This window comes from Lissotriton helveticus, chromosome 1_1, assembly GCF_964261635.1.
Source record: "Lissotriton helveticus chromosome 1_1, aLisHel1.1, whole genome shotgun sequence".
Classification (NCBI taxonomy): Eukaryota; Metazoa; Chordata; class Amphibia; order Caudata; family Salamandridae; genus Lissotriton; species Lissotriton helveticus.
In genome coordinates this window covers 2,070,558,832-2,070,578,008 of record NC_136057.1, presented here as the reverse complement: position 1 = coordinate 2,070,578,008, position 19,177 = coordinate 2,070,558,832, and the positions used below count along the sequence as shown (strand labels likewise).

The 19,177-nt window shown below is 43.2% G+C and overlaps 1 protein-coding gene across 1 annotated transcript in view; it reads left to right on the top strand.

Annotated features, from left to right (window-relative positions):
• ST6GALNAC3 (ST6 N-acetylgalactosaminide alpha-2,6-sialyltransferase 3) overlaps positions 1-9,905 on the top strand; it is a 1,741,316-nt gene extending 1,731,411 nt beyond the window's left edge. The window contains exon 5 of the mRNA XM_078645280.1: positions 4,799-9,905. Within this exon, the coding sequence (XP_078501406.1) occupies positions 4,799-4,985 (187 nt within the window). The 3' untranslated portion in view covers positions 4,986-9,905. The remainder of the gene's footprint in view (positions 1-4,798) is intronic.
• Positions 9,906-19,177: the final 9,272 nt, after the last annotated feature.

Genomic DNA, 19,177 nt, shown 5'->3' with positions numbered 1-19,177 from the left:
TGTGTAAGTCATGTACTGATGAGTAATAGGAGTATTCCTGCATTTCTCGATTGTGTTTTCTCCATATCGCCATAAGAGAACAACCTTGTGACCAATTATTCAGAGAGGCTGCCAGTCGTTTGTTATGAGCTCTGTTTTGGAGAAGCGTGGCTCAGTGGTTAGAGGTGGCAGACCCGGTAGCTGAGATCAGCCGTGGACCAGGGTTCGATTCCCCGCCTCGGCGGGTCTCGGGCTCAAAAATTCCACGGACTCGACAATTCTCGCTCCGGTGCCTACTCGACTCACGGGGTCACACTCTGCGACTCTGGGCAATAGCTTGCTTAATCTCCACTACGGCCCCTCGTGGCGGGATGCCTGGCTTTCACCTTGTGAATACCCTGCCAGGGGTATCTCACAGGGGAATACCAGGACGGGTTCCCTAAGCAAGCGCCTTGAGACCCCTGGGTGATTCGTGCGCTATATAAATTGAAATACATTTACATACATACATACATTTACAAAATACATTTATAGGGGGAAGGTTTCACATATTTAAGTTGGTTCATAAAGGGCACTTAGGATCTGATGCGTAGGAGACTTAACGAAGGATTTTGGTGGCCAGGACTAGCTTATCAAATCAAGAGGTGGGTAGAAAACTGTAACATTTGCAAGGAAAGTGAGAAGGGATTGAGAGTTGGCAGCCAGAGCATGGGAGGACACATTGAAGATCCGGGTGAACTATGTCACAACATATGTTTAGATGTTTTAGGCCCCATGTCCGAGTTGCCTTATGAGATGAGGTTTGCTGTAATTATAGTAGATATCAGTTCTAGGTGGTTGATTGTGAAAGTTATGAAGGATGTGATGACCAAATCTACCATAGCAACCTTAGGGAATTTTTTGGAGGAAGAGAGTATCACTAATGAATTAATTACTGATGATGGCACCCAGTTGAATTCCAACGAAATGCTGCAATTTCTATCAAACACTCTTGCACGTCCCTTTATAATCCCAAGGGAAATTGAATTGTTCAGATGGCCAATAGAATTGTCAAAGGAACTATTCAACTCGCACTGTCCAACGGAGGTTCTATTAGAAAGCACATGGTTGATAGGATATAGGCGTATCACACTACGGCTCATAGTGCCCATTCTAACAAATGCGAGTAGGTTCCCCAGGAACTAAATGGGTTGTCTCTGGAGGTAAAAATCTCATTCAACCAAGTTATATCAAGTTGAAAATAGGCAATTTGGGTTAAAATGCGATCCGGTAGGGTGAAAGGAGGGTTGTGTAAATTTAGAGGTCCTTTTCTTGTTGAAAATGTAGGGAAGTTTTTTGTGGTGGAGAAAGATGGAATTTATACCAGAAGGCGGATAGTGTATGAAGACGAAGGATGTTCTGGTGCCATACTTATGTGTGATTAAGAGATCAAAAGTGATCAGAGTTGTGGGGATCACAACATCATGCTGAATGTGGTGGGGGGGTGTAGGAAAGTTGAGGAGGACAGAGTTCGCAGGACTTCCCCTATTTGCAGGATTAGGTGTGAATGTGAATTTTCTCACAGGCCATTATTCTAGGCCAGCATATTCAAGGATTGTTGTCATCTGACTGCTGTGTGTATTTGCATTTACTTAGTTTTTATCTTATTTGCTCTTTTCTTTTATTAGTTCAGGTGCAGCAGTTTTTTAGGTACTTTGTACATATTCTTATGTTTTATTTCATAAATGTGTGAGGGAAGGAGATGTGTTATGTTGGAACTTGTAGTGTTCTAGAATGTGAGGCTCATAATACTCCAGAGAAGGTAGTTTACACTGGCTCGTTGGAGTGGATCAACGCCAGGTTGTGTTTCTCCATTAAAGTGTGAGTTGAAACCTTAACTAGCATCCAGTGGTTCCTTCAACCTGAGCTCACAACAATCTACATGAGCAAAATCCTCTGCAGCAACTGATAGACCACTTCAAGTAGTCAATGTGTTTAGAATCTGGCTAATGATTCATTAAATGGGTCCTCTACTTGTGGGCATACTCTTTTTATTTGTTTTAATGCTGACCTTATTAAGCATATGAATAGCAGAATATTGGACATAACTGACACATCTAGGACAGGGGAAACCCCAGTGCTGTCTGGAGCAAGGCATATCTGTGGCAGTGCCTCGTATGCTACCTCACCACCTTCCTCAGGACTGCTTTAGCCCATTAATAAACATGACACTGGCAGCATCGAAATACAAATTAATTTACCAGTTCAGGGACCCTGACCATTTATCACTTCATTATACTTATTGGATGTGGGAGGATCATGCATGTTTCCCACTTAGGGGCCGATTCCGATTCGGGTCGGAAGGACTTCGAACAATGTCCTGAGACCTTCAGACCGAATAGGTACATGTCGGACGGATTCCGACTCGGATTTCCGGATGGCTTGGAGAGCCAGTCTGCCATCCAGAAATCTTCCAGTACTCCCACGGTCGCCTCTTTACGACCGAGGGAGTACGATGACAGTTTTTCACTGCCTTTTCGTGCCGGTGTGTCCGGCATGAAAAGGCAGTCGGAAACTGTCTCTGGGGGCCCCCAGCAGGGCCCCCATGGGTGTGAGGCCGCCAAATGGCAGCCTGGGTCACCTATGGTGTCCCTCCGTTGATCCATGCACCCGGTGGCAGGCACCTTGGGGTGCCGGCCACAGGGTGCAGGGATGAACCCCTGCATTTCACAACGCAAGCATGCTTTCCGGTCGGAATGCATGCTTGCATTGTGAACCATACGAATGCGACCGAACAGTGTTTGTCGCATCGTACTAGCAGGGCCGTAACCGACCACAGCAGGTCGGTCAGTTACGGCTCCTAACCGATGTCGGACATCAGAATAGGCCCCTAAGCGTTGTACACCTGTAAGTGTATACCTCACCACATGGGTGGTGCCTAGCACCCCAACATTTGAATGCATGTCCTCAACTGCACATATAACTGCTGAATGTGGCCACTGCCTGACCTCTTCATGCATGATCAAACATTACTCTCTATTAAGAAAGTCATACTGGCCTGCATGTTTAAAATCCAAGTTATCTTAAATAGTGAGAACAACTGGTAGGAGACTTTTGTCTGAAAAAACAATGGCCAACACTAGAGTATGGTCTGGAACTTTTCCAAGGCATTGATCTCCAATAAGGAAGATGGACCACCAGTGGGTGTCTTAAACAAACATTCTGGGTAGCTCAGGACCACCAGTGATGGCTAGAGGTCTTTCATCCAGCAGGAGGACCAGCTCACGGTTTGCAATTAGACCTGGCTCTTTTACACCTCTTCTGGAGGGGGTGGAGATGATGATAAAAGTGGTTGAACCATATTTAAACCATTAGGCTTACTTTGTGATGACAATTATTAGGGGTTTGGAGGTATCTGGAGGTTCACATTTGGTGTATACTCGCAAAGCTCAGTAGGTTACAGTAATGCTTTTAAAAGACATCCGGACAGTTCATCCAGTAGTGTTTAAAGGGTGACCTCTTCTTGCCCTTCCAATCTGACCTTTCTCATACAATTGAAAATAGTGATGGGCTTTGTAATATTTTAGTAATAATTTGGAGTTTTTGTTTGCCAAAATACTATGTTTGTTATCATGTCTATATTGTGATGGTGATACATGATTTCCTGAGAACATTTAATTTGAATTTGAATTTGAATTTAAAATTATTTATTAAGCGCACGGACACCGGCGGTTTCATGGCGCTATAACTGGCAAATAACATAGTGGAAAGGTGAAGCTAAGAAAAGGAAACTAAGAGAAAAAAATAAAAAAGAGAGAAAAAAAAAAAGACTAATTAAAAGCTTTGGTAAACAGATGGGTTTTTAACTGTTTCCTAAATTGCAGGTAAAGAGTGGAAGCTCTGAGTTCTGGGGGTAGGGAGTTCCAAAGGAGTGGGGCGAGGGTCGCAAATTTCGATCCTCCCCATTTCTTCCTCCGAAACCGAGGGACTGTAAGAAGGGATTTAGTGGAAGAACGTAATTCCCTAGTAGGAATATAGGGTGTAATCTCAGTTGAGATGAAAGCCGGTGCTGTGTCCAGTCGAGCTTGAGAGGTAAGGGAAGCAAGCTTAAACTGGACACGTTCGCGAACAGGAAGCCAATGTAGAGTTTTGAGGAGGGGGGTAACATGATGGAACTTTGGCAGCTTGAACACCAAACGTGCCGCCTGGTTCTGGATCTGCTGTAATCGCCTTAAGCTATATGCAGGTATACTGGCATATAGGGCGTTCCCATAATCCAGGCGGGATATGACCATTGCCAAGGTAATCAGTTTCAGGGCGTCGAAAGAAAAGAAACGGGACACCTTGCGTATAGTACGCAGTGAAAGAAAAGAAGAAGACACCACAGAACTTACCTGGGAGTGAAGGGTGAGCTGGGGGTTGAGTTTAATGCCTAGTGTTTTTACTGAGGTGGAGGGAACAGGAGGGGACCCTAGGGAAGGGGGCCAAAACAAAGAAGACCAGGGACTGGATGAGCCACCCGTCAACACCAGCTCAGTCTTGTCTGGGTTGAGTTTCAGATGGTTGTCGCTCATCCAGTCTCGGATATGAATCATAATAGATTGAAAGTTAGAGACAGAAGAAGAAGAAGAAGACAAGTTAAAGACAAGTTGGAGGTCGTCCGCGTAGTTGTACACGGAGACCTCCATCTGCTGCAAAGAAAAAATAACATTGCCACTCTGAACAATATTTGGCCTTTGTATTTATTTGTAAAGATATTTAGCTCTGTTAGAAATGTGTTTTTATGCAGGCATTGATGTGCAACACCCAATTTATTTCAGTTTTCTCTTTGTATCCACAGTTCTGAAGGATTTAGAAATGTCCCCTACCATTACTATGAAGAAGGAAGAAGCGAATGTGAGGAATACCTCCTGCATGAAAATGCACCTTATGGAGGTCATAGGTTCATCACTGAAAAGAAAGTATTTTCTAAATGGGCCAAGAAGCATGCAATAATATTTTCTCATCCAAACTGGACGGTTTTTTGATCATGGGTGATCCGGACTGACATCCTCAGTATTTGCATCAGCAAGGAATAGATGTTGTAATTCAAAGTCCTTTTGGCGAATAGATAAAACATGCAAGAAACTGGAAATGCAAAACAAGATTGCTAAGATGACAAAACAAATCAGAGTGGTCTTTGCGGGACAGATGTGATTTAGTTACTTTGTTTTGGAAACATAATGCACTTTATTCTTGAAACAGATTTTTCAGAGGCATAAGATATGAACCATTTTGGCTGAAGATATATTTAAAGTGTATATGGTAAAACTGTAAAATGCAATGGGTCTGAATGAGCAAGCAGTGCAGTTCCCCAAATTCCAGCTGATACTAACCATATTTTATTTAGCTTCAAATGATTACTGTGAAGATTCTTCAAGCATGCTAGACTGTGGACATGAAAGGTTCTGAGGCTAACATAATTTTATAGAAAAATGCAAGGAGATTAAAAGTAATTCTCATCACCTTTGTTTCACTCACCCTTCTGCCCCTCCCCCTTTTACAGTTTCTTCTACAGTGGTATCCCATTATTGGTAGTAATGGCCAAGTATGATGACTTGATCTGTCAATCACAGCTCAGTAAGTGGTGTGTGAAGTCTGCTCTGATTATCTTCAAAGGAAGAAGGACATTTGAGTCCTTATTTTTAGTTTGTTGAATTATTTGAAGTCCAGAAAGCACCACTGCAAACAAGTTGAGAGAAAATGGAGACTCGACAAAAACACCACTGCAAGATTCACATACAAAACTGCCCTCAACATCTATTACCAACAATTACGAGATGCAAAGAAAAAGGCCCCAACTCTCAGACTCAAAGGCAGACACAACAATGGCAAAGAATTCTTTAACATTGTCAAGGAATTCTCTAAACTCTCAGCTGCCAACAACGACATCATCCAATCCCAAGCACTCTGCAATGATCTCTCAATCTTCTTCAAACATGAGATTGTCAAGATCTACAACACATTTGACTCACTGCATACTGAAACGATCTCTCCCAACCAGCCGGACACCTCCTTCATCACCAAACTGCAGCTTAGCAACTGGAGGACCCTCTAAATCAAAGAACCTGATGAATGCCATCCACTCAGGAGCCTCCTCAGAACAATGCCCCCACTTCATATAAAACCTTGGAAGAACCATCATCTCCCCTGTTCTCGCCACTATGATCAACACCTCCATGACCGCAGTCGCCTTCTCAAAAAATTGCTTATTGAAGAAATTGCGTACTCCAAAACCCTCAGAAGACAGACCCATCTTGCTCCTGCCTTTGCCAGGTAAAGTCATTGAGAAAGCCATCAATACCCAACTCGCAGATCACCTAAAACTCCATCAAATCCTAGATAGCTCTCAATCAGGTTTCTGCGCCAGCCACAGCATAGAGAGAGCCCTCATTGCGGCCACCGATCGACCAAAGAGAAATGGCCACAGTCATCCTCAACCTCTCCACATCTTTTGATAGTGTCTCCGAAAAGTCCCTCATTAGAAATATTCAGCATTTGGGTATCTGTGGACTGGCCCTCAAGTTAATATACTCCTTCCTCACAGACAGGATCAATGAGTTAGACTTATCGCTTTCACCTCGGAACCCAAGAAACTCATCTGTGGAGCCCCTCAAGGATTGTCTCTCAGCCCAGCACTCTTCCACGTCTACATGACTCCCCTTGTGGACATCATCAGAGCCCACCGCAGCATAGTGTCCTATGGCAATGACACACAGCCCATTTTCTCCCTTACTGATTCAACCAGCACTGCCAAAGCAAACTTCTCCAGCTGCATGAGAAATGTCGCTACTTGGAGGAGAAACTGCTTCCAGCTCAACACAGACAAAACTGAAGTTCTAATCTTTGGAAACAGTCAATCCCCCTGGGACGCCTCTAGGTGCCCCTCTGAACTTGGCCCCCTACACACTTCTGCGGACAATGCCCAGAACCTCAGGATCATCCTGGACACCACCCTCTCCATGAGCACACAGATCGACATCATCTGCTCATCATGCTTCCGCATCCTGCAAATGATATGCAAGATTTCCAAGTGGATTCCACTGAACACCAGATGCACAATTACCCAGGCCCTTATCACAATTAGACTTGATTACAGAAATGCTCTATACATCTGGATTCCCAGCCCATGCCCTAAGTCGACTCCAAACCACCCAGGATACAGCTGCCAGACTCATCCTGAGCATCCCGCAAAGTAACCAAATCTATCCACACCTCAACAATCTCCACTGGCTCTTAGTCCAGTAAAGATGTAACTTTAAGCTACAGACCCACACCTACACAGCTCTCCACAACACTGTTCCAGCTTGCCTCAGCCACTGCCTCAGGTTCTACGAACCCACCGGACACCTTCGATTTATGTCCCAAACAAGAGCCCACTTCCCTTGCATCAAGAAGCCCAGAAGTGGAGGACGTTCCTTCTCACACCTCCCAGACAAGACCAGGAAAGACCTCCCAAAACACCTCAGGAACCCACCCTCCATCATGGACTTATGAAGGAACCTTAAGACATGGCTCTTCCAGACAAAACAGGACCAGTTATGATCTCCTCCTCTAGCTTTAGGCCTGCCCTGTTCAGTACCTGGATACTCTAATGGGGGATTGGCCATGCTCTTCAAATTCACATTACATAGCATTAAATGATCCTTTCACAATGATTGTATGATGCTGTTAGTTATGTCATCAATGATGTCATTTGAAATGTCATAAGGGACGTAATCAGTGATGTAATTTAACATCTCACAAGTGATGTTATATGAGAGGTCAAAAGCTATGTATGATAGGGTGCAAATTATAGTTAGTTCACTGAACTGTAACTGGCGAATTTCAGTGGGTTTCAGTTTTTAAACATTAATTCTTATGTCATTTCAAAGCCTATTGAAGACAGAAATGTGTATTCAGTCTTACGTTTTCATGTACAACCTATTAACATTGAGCACATTCAGGCAAATTGTGCAAAGAAGATGAAAAAAAAATATATTTCTGAAAGTATATTGCTGCGTCAATGTTCCCTGTCATTCACTTCAATGAATAATCACCATCTGGATTATTTTAGGTATGTTGCAAACATATTATCCCTGCATCAGTTTGGTTGACTCATTTTAAAGTACATGAATTAAGGAATGTTTAATTGTATCTTTGATCCTACTGAATGATGTGTCAGTTGCTTTGTGGGCATTATTTCACAAGTGCACACCGGCAGAGTTCCCACACTTTTGTTAGACACTTTTTTGGGGGGGTCTGTTTCTGTTTGTAAGACGAATAACTACAATTTCTCTAAAATATGCAAAGAATTGGCTTTGGCTTCACCAGAGGAGTATTTCTCTCACAGCAGGCTATTAGTTGCCTGTAGTATAATTTTGTCTCCTACTAAGCTGTTGCATTACAGTGCATCAGGGATTATTTTACATCTGAAATATGTGCATTGTACGTGAAAACTGCCATTTTGTATATTTTACTGCAGCTGGGATTATGTTCACAAGTGCAGCCATTACCACACTCCCAATACTTTCATCACAAGTACCACCACCACCAACAGCACCTCTCTGTTACCTCTAGTTTATCACATACATTACCATCACCATTATCACTAGCACCACCACAGTGTTATGCATTTTTGTATTTTCATACCACATGAAACAAGACCTATTGGCTTTCCAGGCGCTTGTTTTCAGAGGACATTTTTACAAATGGGTTACTCGACTTGTATCATCCGACTCAATTGATTATTTTTGGAACGTGGCAACTTAGTGATAACCTATTGTGGCCTTTTACACTTTGCCGAATCGGTCTAAGTACATGCTGGTAAATTTTAACGGAGCTGACAATAATTGCTAATAGAAAATACACGCATCTCTGTATCTTAATTTATCTTAGTGTATTTCTATTTCCACAAGCATACGTTGGTTCAACTGTAGGTACTGCATATTGTGAAAATGTAAAAGTAGGATTCTTCGTAAATAGTACAACATTTTTAAACCATGTTGTATCTTTTATATTGCATGCACAAGAAATTGTAAACATATTTACTAGTATCACAACGTATATATGTACACACCTCTGAATACTTCATGGTGTACAGTTTTATCCTCAGGAGTATTTCTATATTTTAGTTTTTATTTATAAACATTTTACACCTTCATAAAAATACGGAACTGGACTTATACATGATCTTGTTTTGATTGGCCACCTTTTGTGACCACGATACATGTAACTAGAAGCACAGTTCACACAAAGAATGTTCTGATAATCAAATGCTAGTAGTGTACTACCTGAAATTGAAGCTTGTCAAATGGACTTGATTGAATCTTGCAAAAGCTATATACAAGATGTGAATCTGTATCCTACGAAGACAATAATATGAGAACATCTAATCTACATTTTATATGACGAATAGTTTATGTTGAACCATACGTTTTGAGTTTTTGAATAAATCTCTTAGCTCACTGTTTTACACTTATTGTGGCATAATCAGACCCCTGTCTTCTTTTGTGCCAGTGCTGTTGGGAAATAATCAATTCATTTCAATCACTAATTGGTAAATGTAGTGTCATCATTAGATGCCCTATCCTTGTCTAACATTAAATATCCTGATGTATGATGTGTTATCAAATGTGATTAGAATGTTACCTGTAACAATTTAAAGTTGTCATTCGTGAATATCATGTTATTACAAGATAATATAATATTTATTATCATTGGCTGGGAGATATACCCTTAATCAATATTTTTGTATCTCACTTGAGAATGTAATAAAATAGCATTTTTCATGAGCAGATTGATTTACCAAAGATCTATGTGTATAAAAATAACAGTATACATTGAAACATTTCCATATTTTGAACCATGTAATTTGTTAAAATTGTATTTGTAAACATTTTTTTAATAATAAATGACATATACACACACCTCAAGAAGTACAAACATAAATGAATGAATACTTGCGCATTAGAGCACATGCCCCGGAGGTGATGAACAGCTGTCAAGGAGCAAGGATGAGATGAATGTGGAAAAGAGAGATGCAGTGAGTGAGATCAGAACGTACACCGCATATCTGCCATATTTTGTTTATAGCAAATGAAAGGCATACGCACATGAAAAGGTCACGAACACAAACGTTTTCATTTTGTCTGAGTTACTGTAAATGGTCACAAACATTAACTATTTAAAACAACATTAAATCCCACTTCTGCTGAGGTCTGTGTGTGATGCCAATAGATCCCTATATTTCCAACTTGAGAAACATATCACATCTATTAAACCTCAAGGAATGGAAGAATATAAGGTAGATCAGTGGATTTTTTTTACCCAAAGTATGGCAGAATAAACAAGATAATAATGGGAATACTTTCACTTTTCAATAAGTATATCTTTTCGCTTTGAAAACACTGATGGTATAATGTTTAGGTCTGGCTATTTAAACTGCTTTAGTTTTCTCTCCAGACTATAGTTAAAATAACAAAAGAACATATTTAATATATATACACACACAGGAGGACTTTTAGTCAGTGGTATTTATTCGACATTTTGTATCCGTGTATCTCAGCATACAGCATGGGGCAGTGGGTCAGCCCACTTCAGTTAATGACGCTCTTGAATCTGAGTGACTGTATTTTGGTTGTTTATATTGTTCACATTCTCCTAAATAGTTCTCGTTCATGCCTGGGTTAGTGTTGACCATTTTTTCTATTTTTGCTATCAACTTTTTTCTTTTTGGTGCTGTTAGAGCTGGGGTCTCCAGTTGGCAGAGGTAGGTACCTTTGACCAAATAGGGACCCTTGATTCTAGTCAGGGTAAGGGGGATACACACTTTAGATAACCCCTGCTCACCCCCTTGGTAGCTTGGCACGAGCAGACAGGCTTATCCCAAAGGCAATGTGTAAAGTATTTGTACCAACACTCACATTAACAAAGTGAAAACACCAAACAAACAAGACCAAAACGACAAAAATTCAACATACAGATACTTAGTAGAATGTCTTTAAAAAGGGTTGCTGCAAAAAAAATAAACTTGTAGATGGTAAATGCAACACTTTTCTCTCAACATACCTTAGATGCATAACGCAGAACAAACAAAAGGGTCACAGAGAAGGCGATGCGTCGATTCTTCCTGCTCTCCGGTTGTGATGCGACAAGCTAATGCCTCGATGTGTTGTGACGATCCGGTGCGATGTGATAAAATGGCGTCTCTGATGCGATGTGACAACGTGGATGCGATGTGTGCACGCCCAACAGCCTTGCGTGAAATCAGTAGTTTCTTGAGCCGCGAAAGGCTCTGTGAAACGCTTCTCTGGTGAGGCGATGGCGATCAGCTGCAGCGGTGACATGCTTCCTTGGCGATGCGGCGGCAGCTGCTGCTGCGGTGTCACGCTTCTCCCTCGTTGTGCCGCACTTCCAGCTCCGAGCAGCAAGGGCCTCACACAGAGTTACAGGCACCTCATGGCAGGTTAGAGAATCCAGCAAGGAAGTCAGGGAAGCTGGGGTTGAAGTCCTTTTGTGCCTTGGACTTCAGAAACAGGAGGCCAGCTCTTCTCAGGCCCTTGGAGACTTTTCTTCAGATGGACATAGCACACAGCAAAGTCCTTCTTCAAGCAGAGAACACAGCACACAGCAAAGTCCCTTGATAATCTCCTCAGCAGAAACAGCAAACTGCAGGCCAACCCCAGACACACAGCAAGGACAGTACTTCTCCTCAGTCTCTTCAGCTGTCATCTTTGGCAACAGGTTCCTCTTGATCACAAAGTAGTCTTGGAAACGGTTATATCCCTGTGTTTCCACAACAGGAGGCCAGCTCTTCTCAGGCCCTTGGAGACTTTCTTTTCAGGTCACAGCACACAGCAAAGTCCTTCTCAAGCAGGGGGACACAGCACACAGCAAAGTCTCTTGTCCTTCCTTTGGCATAGCAACTGCAGGCCAACTCCAGACACACAGCAAGGGCAGTACTTCTCCTTCAGCTCTTCTGCTTTTCTCCTCAGCAAAGGTTCCTCCTTGATTCCAAAGTAGTCTAATGTTCAGGGGTTTCAGTTCTCCAATTTTTACCCCAAAAGTCATTGTTCTCTCTGTGTGAGGGGTCCTGGACCCAGTCCAAAACAGTTCTGGGTGCACTCTGCCAGTGCACAACTTCTTCCTTTGTCATTGTGGCCAGAGTCATCAAACGCACCACAGGAGGTGGAGCCAGCATTGCGGTAGGCGGGCACAGCCCTATTCAGGCCCAGGTGCTACTCCTTCCACCGCTCCAAATGCAGATCGGCCTATTCATCCTAGTTCTGACTCACCCAGACTCCTGGAGCTACCCCAGCCCCTGTCACTCTCAAACCATACAGTCAAGCCACAAACAGGCAGAGGCGCACAGGAAGGTTGAACAAGAAAATAGCCACTTTCTAAAAGTGCTATTTTCAAACACAGAATTTAAAAACCATCCTTCCTCAAAGATGTATTTTTCAATCCTGAGTTCAGGGATTCCAGACTCCAAGGGCCTTATTTATGAAGGCCTTGCGCCACCGATGCGTCACTTTTAAAATGGGAAAAAGTGATGCACCGGTTGCGCAAGGCCTTCATAAATAAGGCCCCAAGTCTCTATCTCACTTCGTTGGGAAGATATGCAGGTAAACATTTTACACAGCATTCCCTATTCTGTCCTATGGGCAAGATAGTCTTTCAATAGTGAAAAACGAAATTGGCAGTATTTCACTATCAGGACATGTTACTCACACTAGTACATGTCCTACCTTTTACATACACTGCATCCTACCCAGGGGGTTCCTTGGGCCTACCATAGGGGTGTCCTATGTGTAAGGAAAGGGAAGGGTCAGGCCTGGCAAGTGGGTACACTGGCCAGGTCAACATGGCAGTCAACAAACTGCACACAGGCCCTGCGGTGGCAGGCCTGAGACATCTTTTCAGGGCTACTTATGTGGGTGGCACAATAAGTGTTGCAATCCCACTAGTAGCATTTGAGTTACCAGCCCTGGCACACTCAGTGCACTTTACTAGGGACCCACTGGTAAGACAAATATGCCAATTATGGCTAACCAATCACAGTGACAATTTACCCAGAGCGGATATGCACTTTAGCACTGATCAGCAGTGGTAAAGTGCCCAGAGTCCTGAAGCCAACAACCACAGGTCAGGAAAAAATAGGAGGAAGAAGCAAAAAGTTTGGAATAACCCTGCAAAAAGGACCATTTCCAACAGGTGCATTCCCACGTTTACCAGGGGCATGGTTATAGTTAAGGCACACTTTTCCTGTGTATGCCATGGCGCACCTTAAAACAGGTGTGCCCGATGCAAACTGGGAAAGTGCGCCCTATTACATTGAATTCGCAGCCCCCAGTGCAGCTGCAGAGTTGTGCTGCCCTTGGGACAGCGCATTCAAGTAAACCATGGAGCAGCTTTGAAGTAGCCTCTCCATGTTTCCCTGTGCAGGCGGCAACCCACCTGCACTTTCAAGGGGGATTAGAGATCCTCTTGCAGGCAGGTGCAATGACTGATTGCACCCGCCTGCCAGGGGATGTCTAGGGATGTCCATAGGGACCCCTTTATCCCCTCTAGAGGGATGCCGTCAATGTGCACCTTGTGACAGCATCCATAATATTGAGGGTGCACAGAGGCAAATGGATTCTCTCATTTGAATGAGGCCATACTCCCATGCAAATGAGGAAACACCCTCTGATGATAGGTCTGGTGCTATATGTGTGCCAGTGTTGTCTGTATTACAGAAAAGGACGCAGATGTGTCCCATTCTGTAATACCATTGTGCCCTGGGGGTGCACGAAGCGGGCACACAGGCCGGTTGAGCCTCTGGGATGGGTTCTATAATGCAGCCACTGGTTTGGTAAATCTGGGAATGTGTTAAAAACAATGGGAGTTGCTTGGAACACCCACTGCAATGCCCATTTAACACCTCCCTTGTTCAGAGTAAGGCATCGCAGCATTTGAGGGCGTTGCATTAATCCATATTTTTGAAGCCATTCAAAGCAACAAAAAGTGACTTCAAGTGGCTTAAAACATATGATTTAGAGGTTTGTGTCAGACCTGTACCACATTGTGTGGTGCAAACATGACTCAAAGTTCTTATAAATATGCCCCATAATCTGCTCCTCACCTCCCTGCTGATGCTTTGTCTCTCAGTCACATTAGCTGTTCTTTGGTCCTGATCCTTTACTTCTGGGCAGGTTTTGAATGTTACTATGGACCACTGTGAATGCCATGAAATCAAAGACCAACAGAGCAGCAGGACGGAGGTAATCCTCTCCCTCTTAATTACTTTTAGCTTTTGTAGTGACAAGGTGATAAGGACCATTAGTGTTAAATTATAAGTGCACGAGGAAAACCAAGCTTAAATTCCAAACTGTGTGTCAAGTTGTAGTCTCTGCTAATACTCACATATTGGTTCTTTGGCATTTCAAATGGAAGACAAATATTTGCCATTCCTTCTTTTGTATCTAAAAGTGCCCATCACAATGCTGTAAGTGTTTATTATTAAATATTGTTAGAGATGGGTGTCTCTAGTTGGCAGAGGTAGATACCTTTGTCCAAATAGGGACCCTTGCTTCTAGTCAGGGTAAGGCGGGTACACACTTTAGATTACCCCTGCTCACCCCATGGTTAGCTTAGCACAAGCAGACAGACTTATCTCAAAGGCAATGTGTAAAGTATTTGCACTCAAAAGACACAGTAATACAGTGATAACACCACAAATGGTCACCACACCAGTTTAGAAAAATATAGTATCTTTATTTAAACTCAACAAGACCAGAACAACAAAAATCTAACCTGCAAGTATTAAGAATATTACAACTTAGTCCATAGAAAAGTATGGATGCGTGATTTCTCTCAAAGTACATGTAGTTGCGACAAAATTCACAAGGCCAAATACCAGCAGAGATGGAAAGCGTCGAACAACAAAGAGATGCATCAGTTCCAGAGACCCAGAAACAGCAACTGCCGGCCAACCCCAGGCAGCACACAGCAAAGGGGCAATACTTCTACTCAGTTTCTCAAAATCATCTCCTTGTCAAAGGTCCCTCTTGATTCCAGAAATAGTCTAAAGTTCAGGGGTTGTAGGGCTAATACTTATACCACAAAATGTCTTTGTTCTCTTTGTGCAAGGGTCTCTGAGCCCAGTCCAAACCAGTTCTGCCCTCACTAGTGCAGTATCACCACAGGGGGTGGCAACAGCATTGTGCAAGGAAGACAGGCCCTATTCAGGTGCAAAGAAATCTCCGCCCACTACTCTAAATTCGGCCAAGTTCTATTCAGCTCAGCTCTGAGTCACCCAGGATGGGCAGGCACACCTTAACCCCCCCAGTGGCTGTCTACAGTGAACCCTATGTTCCCACTTATTGTTCCAGTTCCAAGACCTCTATGGCCAAGAAAGGAAAGCCTCCACAGAATACTCAGAGGTTTGTTGTGAAACCAGAGCTATGTCTGCCTGGCAGCCAGCTTGTCAGAGGTGAAGGAACAGCTTCAGTGTCTAACTTCTTTCTGGTAGAACAGTATACATACATTCCAGCACCTTGATGCCTGCTTGGCACAAGCAGACAGACTTATCTCAAAGGCAATGTGTAAAATATTTGCACTCAAAAGACACAGTAATACAGTGATAACACCACAAATGGTCACCACACCAGTTTAGAAAAATAAAGTATCTTTATTTAAACTCAACAAGACCAGAACAACATAAATCTAACCTGCAAGTATTAAGAATATTACAACTTAGTCCATAGAAAAGTATGGATGCGTGATTTCTCTCAAAGTACATGTAGTTGCGACAAAATTCACAAGGCCAAATACCAGCAGAGATGGAAAGCGTCGAACAACAAAGAGATGCATCAGTTCCAGAGACCCAGAAACAGCAACTGCCGGCCAACCCCAGGCAGCACACAGCAAAGGGGCAATACTTCTACTCAGTTTCTCAAAATCATCTCCTTGTCAAAGGTCCCGCTTGATTCCAGAAATAGTCTAAAGTTCAGGGGTTTTAGGGCTAATACTTACACCACAAAATGTCTTTGTTCTCTTTGTGCAAGGGTCTCTGAGCCCAGTCCAAACAGGTTCTGTCCTCACTGGTGCAGTATCACCACAGGGGGTGGCAACAGCATTGTGCAAGGAAGACAGGCCCTATTCAGGTGCAAAGAAATCTCCGCCCACTACTCTAAATTCAGCCAAGTTCTATTCAGCTCAGCTCTGAGTCACCCAGGATGGGCAGGCACACCTTAACGCCCCCAGTGGCTGTCTACAGTGAACCCTATGATCCCACTTATTGTTCCAGTTCCAAGACCTCTATGGCCAAGAAAGGAAAGCCTCCACAGAATACTCAGAGGTTTGTTGTGAAACCAGAGCTATGTCTGCCTGGCAGCCAGCTTGTCAGAGTTGAAGGAACAGCTTCAGTGTCTAACTTCTTTCTGGTAGAACAGTATACATACATTCCAGCACCTTGATGCCTGCCTGCCTGCTGAAAGAAGGAAGACACCTGCCAACCCTTAAAGAGGATTGTCTTTCCATTTGAATGAGGAGCAGCATGTCCCATGTGTAAACCCCCATGGTGTCCATGGGCCTGTAGTCTCTACTCAGTCATTACAATAGCAAATTGAAAACTCGAACTGTGATTGCTGATGCCCAGTCAGGACTGTGACCAGGACTCAAAATCTCTCTTGTGCATGGGATTGTGGTCAATGGAGACACGGACTATATGTAGCCATATTAAAAACCGAGGATCAGCATCTGCATGGCCACAAAGGAAACTGAAGGTTGGCCTGTGCCTGGCTGCACCAAGCCCAAAGAATCAGCAAGGGTCTGGCTGCATTGAGCCTGGAAAATGACTCTGTGTGGGTTTCAACTGTTCAGACTGTGATCTAGTCTTCACCAGGGACTATCATTCACATCTGCTCAAGTGCCACAGAAGAACACCAGGGACCAGGCTGAAGTAGGATCTGTGGATCCCCATCTGCCAGATGAGTGCCCCAGCAGCCAGCATGGAAATCCCAGACTGAGTTGCAGATCCCAGAAGCAGGGGAAGGATGAGCCCACTGGCTAGCAAGCCAGCAGCTGCCCAAAGAACTGATCGACTGTGGGTGGTTAGAAACTGTAAAAACTAAACTGTGAGAGATGGGGCACAAGCATATTAGATAAGAGATATGGAACAGAGCCTCAATCACATTAATACTCCATCCTGAAGGAGAGAGAAGCTGCCTAGACCAGAATGAGAGGGGAGATAGCAGATAGAGGGGCAGCCCTGCTTAACAGCACCCAGAACACTCAATTGGCTTGTGGCTATACTCATGGGTGGTATTCTTAACCCCTTCGCTGCTAGGCCTTTTCCCCTCCTGTGCTAAGCCTTTTTTTGGCGATTTGGGGTAGTGCGCGCTTAGGCCCCTGTAACATTTTGACCACATAAGGTATCCACGCCGAATTTGCGTCTTTTTCTTCCAACATCATGTGACTTCAAAAGTTGCCCAGGGTTTGTGGATTCCCTTGGAGGGGTCCCAGAAATTAACCAAAATATAGTGACATTTTTGTTTTTTTCAGAAAAATTGGAAAAACGGGCTGCAAATGAAAGCCTCTGGGTTCTTCCCTGCAAATGGTATCAAAAAAGGGTTTGTGGGGCTGAAATCTCAATTTCCTCAGCTTTTAGGGAATGACAGTCTTTTGTCAGAGAACCAACATTTTTCACACAGTTTTGGCATTTTTCTGGGACATAGCCTATTTTTGCTATTTTTAAAGCTTTCCACCTCCTTCCAGTTAATGGTAAAAATGAGTTTGAAAGCAATAAGGGATCCTGGAAAGCTATACATGTTCGAAAAGTAGACAAAATTCTGAATTCAGAAAGGGGTCATTTGTCTAAATCCATGAAGGTTTCTTTATAGAAACTAACAGTTAAATATTGGAATAATTGAAAATTTGTTGAAAAAAACAGCCTTTTGTCTCAACTTTTTCACCTATAACTTCTTGTAATTTTGACAGCTCTTGGAAAGCAATGCACCGTTACATTTGTTAGACCTTCCTGGTTGTGAGGATATTTAGGACTTGTAGTTTCACCAAGAACCCGACGAACCCAGATCCAAAAACTGAGCAGCAACTTGTAATGTTTTTTTATTTATTTACTGGGTATAGAGCACTTATTCTTGGAAAATGTATATGTGGAAAAATCGGTATGAAAGACACCTATATATTTCTGAATTGGGTACAAATTATAGAGTTTAGAAACAGTATATAATTGCACATTTTCAAAATTGGGAATACTCATACTAGCATGAGAATTATTGGTCATTTTTAAAAAAGATTTTTTTTTACACAATGTCTTTCATTGGGAAGGGAGAAATGCATGAAAACTCAATTGGTAATAACAGTTGATTTACAAATCTGAATTACCCTAAGTCTCCCGATAAAAACGGTACCTCACTTGTGTGGGTCGGCCTTGTGCCTGCGACAGGAAATGGCGCAAAATGCAACGTGGTCACACCTCAATTTTGCAGTTAAAAATTGACCCTTTTATGGCAAAGTGCCTAGCTGTAGTTTTTGCACTCTAGCTCTGCTGGCATCTAGGAAAACCTAGCAAACCTATACATTTTTTAAAACTAGACACCCAGGGAAATTCAGGATGGGGTGATTCGACTACCTACCACCAGGTTTTGTTACCCAGAATCCCTTGCAAAGCTAAGAAATTGACAAAGAAAACGCATTTTCCTCACATTTCTGTGGTGGAAAGTTCTGCCATCTGCGTCGATCAACAAATTTCCACCCACCCAGCGTTCCCCCAGTTCTCCCGATAAAAATGCTACCTCACTTGCCTGGGTCTACCTAGTGCCTGCGACAGGAAACAGCGCAAAACGCAACGTGGTCGCACCTCAATTTCCATGTGAAATCGTGCCCTTTTTGGACAAAGAGACTACCTTTTGTTTTTGAGCCCTAGCTCTGCCGGCACCTAAGGAAACATAGCAAACCTACACATTTTTGAAAACTAGACACCCAGAGGAATACAGGATTGGGTGACTTGACTGCCTACCACCAGGTTCTGTTACCCAGAATCCCTTGCAAAGCTAAGAAATTGACAAAAAAAACACATTTTTCTCACATTTCTGTGGTGGAAAGTTCTGGAATCTGCGTGGATCAACACATTTCCACCCACCCAGCGTTCCCCAGGGTCTCCCGATAAAAATCCTACCTCACTTGCCTGGGTCTG